The following is a 12,189-nucleotide window of genomic DNA, read 5'->3' as shown; positions in this document are numbered from 1 at the left end:
GCCACCATTTACCCATTTCAGATATTCCCTTCACCTTTTCTATCCTCACCCTCATCTTCTCTATAATTTAAAACTAACTTTCCGAGTTCTGATTAAGGCTCTCAGACTTCAAACATTAACTCAATATCTCTCTTTGCACAGATTCTGCCCAAACTCTTTAACGTTTCCTGCATTTTCTCCTTTTATTATTAACTTTCTTTAAGATATCGCCTATTATAGTAAAGAAAAGCAATAAGCATTGCCAGGTTTTCAGTTCAAATAATAAGAATGATTACACACTAAAATTGTTTACTTAAAAAGCGGTTAATAGCTTGATTCCTATAGATATATTACCAAAGCTGCAAATTACAAATAACAGTAAGACATCTGAAGAGATAGCAATCTTGTTGGCACAACACCAGGGGTACAATGGTTAGTTATGCCGTTTAGTTTAGTTTAGTGAATCAGCACGGAAACAGGCCCTTCGGCCCACTGAATCCATAACGGCCAGTGATTACCCGTTCACACTAGTTCTATGTTATTCCACTTTCGCATCCAGTCCCTACACACTAGGGATAATTTAAAGAGGTAAATTAACTTACAAACCTGCCACGTCTTTGGGAAGTGGGAGGAAACCCACACTGTCAAAGGGAGAACATGCAAACTCCACACTGACAGCACCACAGGTCAGGGTCAAACCCGGGTCTCTGGCAGTGTGAGGCAGCAGCTCTACCAGCTGTGCCTTCTGTGCTGCCCACAAGCCGCCCACAGGGCTACCTTACTGGCATTGTTCATTATTGTACCTTACAAGCAGAACAATGAACTTCTACAGTGCCTGAACGGGTTTGAAGGGAAGTTGTGGGATTCGGACACCTTTGGGTGAGGTCTCAGCCGGGTGTGTAATCAAAGCATAAGCACTATCCTAGACAGGTGGTGACAGTGGGGAGAAAGAGTTGTGCAACATTGATACCGAACGGCATTATTTAATAACATTTACCCAAAGCACCAGCGTAGAAATGTACACAACACAACTGTGATCAGTTGCATTATTTGTACAACACTCAAGAGCACGAACCTGTGACAGGGCTGTGAGGTTTTCCTATAACATGTCCGATGCATTCATTCATTAGAGACTGAAAACTCTGCAAAAAGTGGAAAAAATATGAGAACTCGCACAATGATTATGTGCACTTGTCTAAAATTAAATATAAAAGGAGCAACACAATAAACATGCTATTAGAAAAAAAGATATTCAAGATTTCCAAACAATTGAAGCACAGACTATAAGAGGTTTATTGCTTCCAGTCTTGGGCTCTCTGCTCTTTGGGGGCTTTGCTGTGGTCAAACTCATTGCCATATTTCCTACAGCACAACAATGAAAAAGGCTCAAATTGCTGGAGTAACTCAACAGGTCAGGCAACATCTGACCCAATGAATTTCTCCAGCACTTTGTGGCTTTTTTTAAACCAGCATCTGCAATTTACTTTACTTTAGTTTAGTCTAGATATGGTGCAGAAACAGGCCCTTTGCCCAGCAAGTCCACGCCGTTCAGCAATCTCCATACACTAGCACAATCCTACATACTCAGGACAATTTACAATTTTTACCAAAGACAACTAATCAACAAACTAGTACGTCTTTGGAGTGTGGGAGGAAACCGGACCACCGGGTGGAAACCCATGCGGTCAGAGGGAGTACATACAACTCTGTACAGACAGCACCAGTAGTCAGGTTCAAACCCAGATATCTGGCGCTGTGAGGCAACAACTCTACCGTGCCCCAGTTCCTTGTGTCTATAATGACAACTACAATATACTTAAGTAATAAAGTACTGCATGACTTTAACATTGACATTGCTTTCATTGGTTGGGGAACAGAGTACAAGAGTCAGGAAATCAGCTTGCAGCTTTATAGACTTTGGTAGGTCACATTTGGATATTGTCTGCAGTTCTGGTCATGCCATTGCGGGAAAGATGTGGAGGCTGGAATGCATGCAGACAAGGTTTATCAGGATGCCTCCTGGATTAGGGGGGGGGATTCATATAAGGAGAGGTTAGACTTGAATTGTTTTATCTGGGACATCAGAGGCTGAGGGGAGACCCGACAGAAGTATATAAAATTTTGATGGGTAGATAAGGTAAACAGTCAGAACCTCTAGAAAAGGGCAGAGCTACAAAGTCAGAGGGAGAAAGTTTAAAGGTGATATGCAGATTTTATTTTAAACAGAGAGTGGTGGGTTCCTGAAATGGCAAGAGGAACCAGATATGACAGTGGCATTTATGAGACTCTTTGATAGGCACAAGGAGAGGTTGCAAGATGCACTACTAGGGCAGGTTGGACAAATGTGGGTGGTTTTCTATGGAACGTCAGAGATTGAGGGGAGACCTGAGAGAAGTGTATAAAATTAGAAGCGGACTAGAAAAAGTAGACAAAGTTGTCAGAACTTTTATCCCAGGGTGAAAATGTCAAAGAATAGAGGGCATATCATTAAAATTGGAGGGGCAAAGCTTAACTGAGATGTGCGGGACACGTTTTGTTTTACAGAGAGTGGTTGCCTGGACAGTTCTTTCAGGGGGTGGTGGAGGCAGATAGGACAGTGCTGTTTTAGAGACTATTTAGATAGGCACATAGATATGCAGGGAATGGAGGGATATAGATCATACACAGGCAGATAGAATTAGTTTAACCTGACATCAAGTTCAGCACAAACATCGTAGGCTGAAGGGCGTTTCTGTGCTATACGTTTCTATATTCTATGTTCACATGAATATGAAGGAAATGGAGGGATATGGTTTATGTGCAGGCAGTGGGGATTAGGTTAACATGTTCAGCACAGACATTGTGACCTGAATGGCCTGTTCCTGTGCTGTACTGTTCTATGACTAGCAGATAGTCCTTTTTCAACTTAAACAAGGTAAAAATCAGAGAGGGACCAAGAAATGAAAGACACATTGATAACTAGTTTGTATCCTGGCCAAGAACAGCGTCAGTCCAAGAATGATCAATGATTCCTGGATAGAGGCCACATCTGATCAACCAAAAATCACAATCAGACAGTGTTTAACTAGAATCAGCAGATCCCAGGAGCCGTGTTCCCAGCCCCTGTAACACTGACACTGTTCGCTACATCACTGTCAAAATATCTAGCATCAACACCAGATTCTGTAATACACACGCCCACAGATCGCAAAAGCACAATGGTTTTACTTTCAGAAAAGAAAGCAACTTGCCAGGAAGTCATCTTCTGGGAGAGCCGAAATAAATCCCGGTTCGATTGCCTGAAGGAAGTCAAACCCCTGGGTTGCCCACCTATGAACAGACGGGAACATTAGAACAATGATGCTGACTCCCCCGAGAGCGAGACTCCTAAAACAGGTTTATGCAAGAAAAAAGACAAAAAGTGCTGGAGTAACTCAGCGGGTCTGGCAGCATCTCTGGAGAATATGGATAGGCGATGTTTCGGATCGGACCTTTCTTCACACTGATTGTGGTGGGAGGTGGGATGGAAAGCTGGAAGAGAGGAGGGGCAGGACAAAGCCTAGTGAGTGATAGGTGGCAACAATTAAGGTTTTTTAATATATGAAATTGGTTGGACAAAAGCCAGAGATTAAAGGAAAAAAGGTGTGAGATAAAGATAGAGGAGGATTGTGAAGGCAGAGGAAGGAACATAGGGGGAAGGGAGCAGGGAGGCCAAGCGTGGTATAGGCCAGGTGTGGCATACGGAAGCGGGAGGAAAAGAAAATGTGTCTGAATATGAAACACGCGTCTAACCTGGGTCTTGTTCCCCTCCCACTTTCACATTTGGTGAGCACGAAGGTCATCCATTTCCGAGCAAAGCTGATAAACTTGTCCCCAATCTTCTGCCTGAATTCACCAGACATCAGCCGAACAACCTCCTTGTGATACTGGAGAGAATTCAAAACTGCTTAAATTGCTTAAAATGCATTGGTTTTTTTAACCAATTGACAAACAGCCGCCAAAATAATCAACCCAATCTTTCAATAAAGAAAGATGCTACTGGATCCAAAAACAGTGATAATTGTGCAAAAACAAGGATCTGCTGTTTGTGATTTACATAAATGACTTGGACGCAAACATAAATGGGTTGGCTGAGGAAGGCTGTCATGGCATGCAGCGGGATATTGGAGAGGGTGCAGTAGAGGTTTACCAGAATGCTACATGGATTAGAGGGTATTAGCTACAAGGAGAGGTTGCACAAACTTGGATTGTTTTCTATGGAGAATTGAAGGCTGAAGGGGGATCTGAAAGAAGTACTGTATATAAAATTCTGAGAAGAATAGAAATGGTAAAAAGTCAGAACCTTTTTCTCACGGTGGAAATATCTAAGACAAGAGGGCATAGCTTGAAGATGAGAGGGATTTTTTTTAAAGGAGATGTGCAGGGCAATATATTTATTTTAATAACAGGATGGTGTGTGCCTGGAACACACTGCTGGAGGAGGCAAATACGATAGTGACAAGTAAGAGGCTTTTAGATAGGCACATGGGCAATGCAGGGTATGGAGGCATATGGATCACGTGAACGCAGAGATCAGTCTAACTTGCATCATGTTTGGCACAGACATTGTGGGTGGAAGAGCTTGTTCTTGTGCTGTACTGTTTTATGTTCTAAGCAGTTTGGAAGAACAGAAGTCTTCTATAATTGATTTTAAAAATATATACTAATGTCAGAAACTTACCTCAAAGCCAAAGTTATAGCTTTGAATCATAGTTTCCCTGTAATACTGCTGCAGTGTCGCACATTCAGATTCATCCATTTCAGCCTCAAACTCTGAATTGAACATCTTGTCAATGCGGTCAATGGCATTCCTGATCTTATTGCACAGCAACAAGGCTGCATGCTGAAAGTCAGAGTGGAAATCATCAGGTTTGAGACATTTTGTGCAAATGAACATTCAAATAGAATATAGATAGAACAAACACCACATTAAATGTACACGAGACAGTTCAAAGCTCCTGATGTCTCCGCTCCCTGAAGCTGTTCACCACTTCGATTAATAAATACAAGCACGTCCACCATCAAATTTCCGGCAATGAATGGTCTAACGCCACCTTTAATCTGTACAACATTATGAGAGAGCACTTGAAATACCACCCCCCCTCACCGGACTCTGGACCTCCGACCCGGCTGGAGATGCCAGATTGGTTCCCATAGCCGACTTTCGAGGCTGACTTTGCGGGTTGGTGTCTTGGCCCCCCGGTGGCCCGTTACGGTACCATTGGTCACCACTCGGTAGCCATGAATTCTGTTGGCCTAGAAAAGCAGATAATCCAGAAAGGCTCTGGGACCAGGGATGTCGAAAAATTTGTGGTAGACCTGTATTGCTAGATTCTATATTCTACACTGTTTTTTTCCATCTGTGCACTCTATTCAAATATTGTGTTCGAATGTAGAACAGCACTTAATTTTTTACCTAGGAAGTCTACACTGATGCAGGGACTCGACCCAAAATGTCAATTAGTGCTTTGTCTCCACCGAAGCTATTCGACCTGCAGAGTTCCTAGTTTTTTTTCTCCAAATGTTGCCTATGATAGGCCTAAAATGGCAAGGGTGTTATCGGCAAATTCCCAAATCACAACTGGTGTGTAATTTATGCTAGATATACCCATCAGGCTGCATCTGTGAGAAGAGAAACAGAGTTTATGTTTCAGGTCAAACAAGGCAAGGACAATGGGAACCTAAAGAAAAAGCACAAAGTGCTGGAGTAACTCAGCGAGTCAGGCAGCATCTCTAATCAGTCTGAAGAAGGGTCCTGTCTGGAAACGTCACCTATCCATGTCTTCCAGAGATGTTGCCTGACCCGCTGAGTTACTCCAGGACTGTCTTTTTGTTTTGTACTTCTTTGTATCTACATTTTACAAAATACAAGTATTGGATTACTAATGTTTGCAATTTCTCTTCAATTTGAAACAACAAGTAGCGTCAATGAATAAACGTCAATGAACTTCAAATCAACATCTGTTGAAATGTTTTTCTCATGTGTTTCAATTATTCTTCATTCACACTTCCTCCTGATTCCCACAACTGGGCGCATTAAAAACATTGGTATGAAGCCCAAGGTTTCTCAAGAAGTTGTGCCCTTCTTATAAATGTAACAAAAATATGCTTTCAGAGTGGAACCCTGGCAGCAATACTGCCAGAACATAATAGTACCTTCTTGCAATGCAAGTGCCCATAACGATGATCAAATTAAGGACATGAATCAAAATAAAAGGATTCAGTCCATCTAAAAACCCTTCAAAATTACATAATAGTACAGCCGCTAAAAATAGAAAACTGGTCCTTAAAAGTACTGGTTTTCCCAGAAGTTTTGTTTTAAACTATGAAGTACTTTCCTTTGTTGCTGCAGAGTTCACAATACAACACCATTGAAACAGCAACATCAGCAGTGTAAATGTTTGTGAGCAGGAAGATCTAAATGGCTCCTTTTCATGGCAGGAAATACATTCATAACAGCAATCCCCTGCTGTAATGAAGAGCCAATCCTGATGATACTTTGAGCTCTTTATTCCTTTCAGAGCAAAATAGCAAAAGTCAACCCAAAGGGACTTAGTGTAAGCAGTGACAGATAAAGGCAGGAGGACCGTTTTGGTCTCCAAATTTGAGGAAGGACATTCTTGCAATTGAGGGAGTGCAGCGTAGGTTCACTAGGTTAATTCCCGGAATGGCAGGACTGTCATATGTTGAAAGACTGGAGCGACTGGGCTTGTATACACTGGAATTTAGAAGGATGAGAGGGGATCTTATTGAAACATATAAAATTATTAAGGAATTGGACATGCTAGAGGCAGGCAGCATGTTCCCAATGTTGGGGGAGTCCAGAACCAGTTTAAGAATAAGGGATGGGCCATTTAGAACGGAGATGAGGAAAAACCTTTTCACTCAGAGTTGTAAATCTGTGGAATTCTCTGCCTCAGAAGGCAGTGGAGCCAATTCTCTGGATGCTTTCAAGAGAGAGTTAGGTAGAGCTCTTAATAATAGTGGAGTTAGGGTGTATGGGGAGAGGGCAGGAACGGGGTAACGATTGTGGATGATCAGCCATGATCACATTGAATGGCGTTGCTGGCTTGAAGGGCCGAATGGCCTACTCCTGCACCTATTGTCTATTGTCAGGCAGTGGAAAGTTAGTGGAAAAATAAGAATAACTGTCAGAAAAAAAGTGCTGGGGAGGGGCAACTCTGAAAGTGCTGTCAAAATCATAGAGGAACCCCTGAAAAACGAATGATTAATGGGGAATTGAACTTTAACAGGGTAACTGATTTAATTTTAATTCAGTCCACAAATTCCAGGGTAGCACAGTGCGCTAAAATAGTGCACCATGGTAGAGTTGCTGCCTGACAACACCAGAGACCAGAGACACAGATGCCATCTGTGCGGAGTTTGTACGATCTCCCCGTAGGTTTTCTTCAGGTGCTTCAGTTTCCTCCCACATTACAAAGATGTACAGGCTTGTAGGTAAATTGACTTTGGTTAATAAAAATTGTAAACTGTCCCTAGTATGCTAGTGTATGAGGTGATCCCTGGTCAGCGTGGATTCAATGGGCCGAAGGGCCTATTTCCATGCAGTATCTCTAAAGTCAAAATAAACAGAAAGATTGGTGTGTAATAGGCCAAGTGACAAGAATGAACTATGCGGGAGTTATTGAACCAGATTACCAAGCATGGAACTCCCTTCCCAAAAGCACGAGTCACTTCACCAGAACTGCTGTGATTGAAGGCAGCATCTCGCCACCACCTGCCCATTCCACTCATTCAATGATGCTGCCTGATCCGCCGAGTTATTTGATTCCTTTGTAAACCTGCATCTGCAGTTCTTTGTGTCTCATGCTAACCACCTTGTTGTGCACGCATATATCTGTGGCTTAAGATCACGTTTATTCATATTTTTGCTTTTTTTTTTTAAACCATGTGCAGCCAGAAGTTGTATGCTCTCAGAAAGGGTTAGGATTCACTGTGTGAGATTATTTTCTTAGCTGTCCCAGGCTTATTTGACGTGGGTGGCAGGTGTGCGATTTAAACATGTTATCTTATTTTTGTTATCATTTTGTGAAATTAGATAGTCAGGAAAATGTTCAGAAAGAGGAGAGCAGAGCAAGAGTCCAGTAAAGTAAACAAGTTGGAGGAACTTTGCAGGAACTCTCAGTTCTGGGTTTTATTTACAGTAACATGATCAGCAAGGATTGTGCACATAAGAATAATTTTCCATAAAGACTTTGAGCAGATTGTTGAGTAATGACCAGGTCTAACCTTGGAAAAACAGACTGATTGTATTAATCTTCCTGACATGTCAATTGCTTTGCATACTAAAATACACATTAAAGAGATAACATTGCAAATATACTTGGATGCCAGATTCATATGATTTTACTACCGTAACCCTCCACCAGGCCACCCTGTGTATCCACAAGTGGCATTGGCTGGTTGAGACAGAGCCTGTGTGATTTGTGAATTAGTGCAGTAAAATGCCTGAACCTGCCCAAACAAAAGAAAAATTAGCAAAATTGTGCCCCAAATTCAAACCCATGAGAGTATTTTATGAGAGAATTAGAAATAAGATTTAAGAAATTAAATCAAGCTCAGTTAAGGACACAAACGATAGTTTAATTACACTATTTTTATGCATAATTGAAACATTAATGCGTATCGATTTTCCAACTATTACAGTTGGAAGGCCATTAAATTTTGTTCATCAGGGACTTCACTGCATTAGCATCACCCACCATTTCTGGCCCTGACTGAGCTTAATCCAATGTTTTATAGTCTTGCTTCTAATTATATCTCTAATTGTACCAAATACTCTCCTGGAGTTGAACTGCTGCTACGCTGTTTCCAACGGAGCAAGGATAAAATACCAGCAGGATGAACCTGTGAACAAGTGTGAAGAAAGTGAAATAACACAACTGTCATGTTCACTTCGTCCTTTCCACATGTTAATTTTTTTTTAAATGTGTATAAGATTTTAAAAAGCCTTCTACTAAACAGCACTGAGATACTCCAAGCAACAGTGGGACAGCTGGTAGACCTGCTGCCTCACAGCGTTAGAGACCTAGATTCGATCCTGACCTCAGGTACTGTCTGTGTCGTTAGCACATTTTTCCTGTGATCGCGTGGGCTTCCTCTGAATGCTCAAATTTCCTCCTATATCCCAAATATATGAGGTTTTATAGGTTAATTGGCTCTCTGTAAGTTGTCCCTAGTGTGTAGGGAGTAGATGTGAAAGTGGGATAGCAGGTGTGGACAGGTGATCGACGGTCGGTGTGGACTCGGTGGGCCAAAGATCTGTTCTCATGCTGCATCTATCAAAACTATTGAACTTGGATTGTGTGATGAGTCTCAATTGGGCAGTTTTAAAACATAGCTGTACAAACAAACTGAACAAAACATGGTACCTTGAGCTGCTCCAGCGCTTTGGCTATGACTGGTTGGCTGGATGTCTGCTCACGGTGCAGGGAGATTATTTTTTCTATGGATTGTTGAAAGGTCTTGCGCTGACTTACAAGATGTGAAGACTGCATCACCACCAGTAATAAATTACGAATCTGAGGAGGGGAAAGTCATTTACAAAAAACAATGAACTTTGCAGATAAAGCAGTGACAGTTTATTAAAATCCAAGATGCAAGTACTAATATGACAAGCTATTTTGCACTATTGATAACAACCATTGAACGAGCCAACATATTCTGGCTACTGTAAAAAAAAAAAGAACTGCAGATGCTAGTTTATACCAAAGTTAGACACAAAGTGCTGGAGTAATTCAGGCCGGAAGGGTCTGGACTCAAAATGTCACCCATCCTTTTTCTCCAGATGCTGCCTGACCAGCACTTTGTGTCTATTCTTGTTACTTCTGTTGTATTCATTTCATTGCCTTCCCCCTTTTCTCCACTGGTTAATACTTCTATGAATAACCTTGTGACATTTTATGGGTACGTTGCTAAACAAATGCAAGTTGTTGGAACTGTTTCTCAAGTGAAGTAGGTGGTATCGTAAATGTGAAGAAAGGATAAAATACCAGCAGGATGAACCTGTGAACAAGTGTGAAGAAAGTGAAATAACACGACAACTGTCATGTTCACTTCGTTCTTTCCACGTGTTCCAAGGTTATGAAAAAAAATCACAGCAGGATCTTGATCAGTTAAGCAGGTGGACTGAGGAGTTTAATGGAGTTTAATGCCAGTAAGTGTGAAGTAGCCAAACCAGTCGTCATTTTGTTAAGTCAACACGGGGCAAACCTTCACAGTGAATGGCAGGGCCCTGGAGAGTGTTATAGAGCAGAGAGATCTAGGAGTACGGGTGCAGAGTTCCCTGAAAGTGGCATCACCGCTAGATAGGGTGGTAAAGGTGGCTTTTGGTAGATTGGTGTTCAACAGTCAGGGCATTGAGTATTGAAGCTGGAACGTTAAGTTACAGTTATAGATGACTTGGTTTGTCCGCATTTGGAGTCTTGTGTCACCCTGATAAAGGAAGGATGTCATTAAGCTGGAAAAAGTGCAGAGAAGATTTAAAAGGATGTTGCCAAAAGTCGAGGGCCTGAGCTATAGGGAGAGACTAGACCACGTGGACATGTTGGGTCCAAATCTCTCCTGCAGGCCTCTCCTAGAGCAAATCTCCCCCAACTAACGATCCTGTGGGCCCGGCAACCCTTTCCAACTGATGAAGCCCGTTGCCAGACGGGGACTGTCTCCCGGGGCCGTGGGCGGGCGAGGGGGGACAGGGAAGGGGAGAGGGTGCCACTCACCTCGGCCGTGTGGTACCAGCGATGCAGCCAGAGCGAGCTGTGGACCCAAAGCCTCTCCTGCATTGATCTAGCACCCTCACCCCACTCACTCCCTCTTATCCCCCCCTCCTCCCACTCCATCCCCCCCCTACCCCACCCCCAACTCCCCTCCCCCACCACCACTCCCCCCTCCCCTACCCTCCCCCCCACTGTCCCCTCTCCACTCCCACCTCCAATCGCCCCCTCCACCCCACCCCCCCCTCCCCTCCACTCCCCCCTCCATTCCATTCCCCCCCTCCTCCACTCCCCCCCATCCCCTCTCAACATCAACGGACCCCAACTGTGGAGGTGCAGAGCCATTGGTGAACTGTCAGCCATCCCCGGGGTTCGGACCATCACACTCCTCCCTTCCCCCTCCACTGCCCCCTCCCCTCCTCCCCACCCCAACCACCCCCCTCCCCCATCCCATCTCAACATCAACTGGCCCCAACTGCGGAGGCGCGAACCCGTTGGGGATCCGTCGGCCATCCCCAGGGCTCGGGCCCATCAATCCTACTGATCCGTGCACCCGTTTGCGGGCGGGGAGCGTCCCCCGGTCCGTGTGCGGGAGCTGGAGGCGGCGGGCCATGGGCGAAGCAAGCCCCCGATCCGTGGACCCGTTGGCAGCGAAAGCCACTTATCTGTGGCCCGTGCGTTCAACACTGTTCATCGGCGAGCTGCGGGGAACGACGGAGAGCTGGTCCGTGGGCGGGAGCCGGTGGCGTGCGGGCCTTGGGCGATTCTCCGTTGGCGGAGAGCGGGTCCGTGGGTGGGAGCCGGTGGGCCGTGGCGAAGCAAGCCTACCGATCCGTAGACCGTAGAGTGGAGAGCAGAGCGCGGAGAGCGGGTCCGTGGGTGGGAGCCGCAGGCGGGCAGGTCATGGGCGAAGTGCGGGAAGAGCGGTTGGATGGAAGGAAAATTTTAAAGATTTTTTTTAAAATTGGGTGGCGCTCCCCCCCCACGTGGGACGCCACTCTGGCGGGTCCCGCCCCTGGCCGTCATCGTGAGGGCCCCCCCCTCCCTTATTGGTCGTCACTCTGGCGGGTCCCATTTTTACGGCACATGCTGAACATGGCAAGAAATCGTTTTTATAAGGGAATTTTAAACTTTAAAATCTCTGTAACTAAAAATATAAGACCAATTTGAGTGAAACTTGAATGAAAGGGTCCCCAGGACAAAGGTTAGTAAGGTGGTCCTAAAATTGTAGCGCTATCGTGTGATGGGGGCATAAAAACACAGTTGATAACTAACATCTTAACATATATACATCAACCCTCATAACAAATAACAAACAAACAGAGAGTTTTAGTAATATTTATCGATAGATTGGGTAAGCTATGACTTTATTCCTTTAATCCATGGAGCGTAGGCTAAGGTGTGATCTTATAGAGGTATATAGGGTGAATCTCTTTTATCTAGAGTAGGGGAAGAAAGA

General features: G+C 44.1%; 1 protein-coding gene across 8 annotated transcripts in view; it reads right to left on the bottom strand.

Moving 5' to 3' along the window:
- map3k4 (mitogen-activated protein kinase kinase kinase 4) overlaps positions 1 to 12,189 on the bottom strand; it is a 116,197-nt gene that overhangs the window by 24,522 nt on the left and 79,486 nt on the right. For all 8 annotated transcript variants that reach the window (XM_078405203.1, XM_078405198.1, XM_078405199.1 and 5 more), the window contains 5 exons: positions 9,390 to 9,539; positions 4,679 to 4,840; positions 3,751 to 3,884; positions 3,210 to 3,288; positions 1,055 to 1,121 (listed from right to left, as the gene is read on the bottom strand). In XM_078405203.1, the coding sequence (XP_078261329.1) occupies positions 1,055 to 1,121; positions 3,210 to 3,288; positions 3,751 to 3,884; positions 4,679 to 4,840; positions 9,390 to 9,539 (592 nt within the window). The remainder of the gene's footprint in view (positions 1 to 1,054; positions 1,122 to 3,209; positions 3,289 to 3,750; positions 3,885 to 4,678; positions 4,841 to 9,389; positions 9,540 to 12,189) is intronic.

The sequence above is a fragment of the Rhinoraja longicauda genome, chromosome 9 (assembly GCF_053455715.1).
Source record: "Rhinoraja longicauda isolate Sanriku21f chromosome 9, sRhiLon1.1, whole genome shotgun sequence".
NCBI classification, from domain to species: Eukaryota; Metazoa; Chordata; class Chondrichthyes; order Rajiformes; family Arhynchobatidae; genus Rhinoraja; species Rhinoraja longicauda.
Note: the sequence above shows the minus strand (reverse complement) of the source record. Positions and strands in the feature narration are given on the sequence as shown.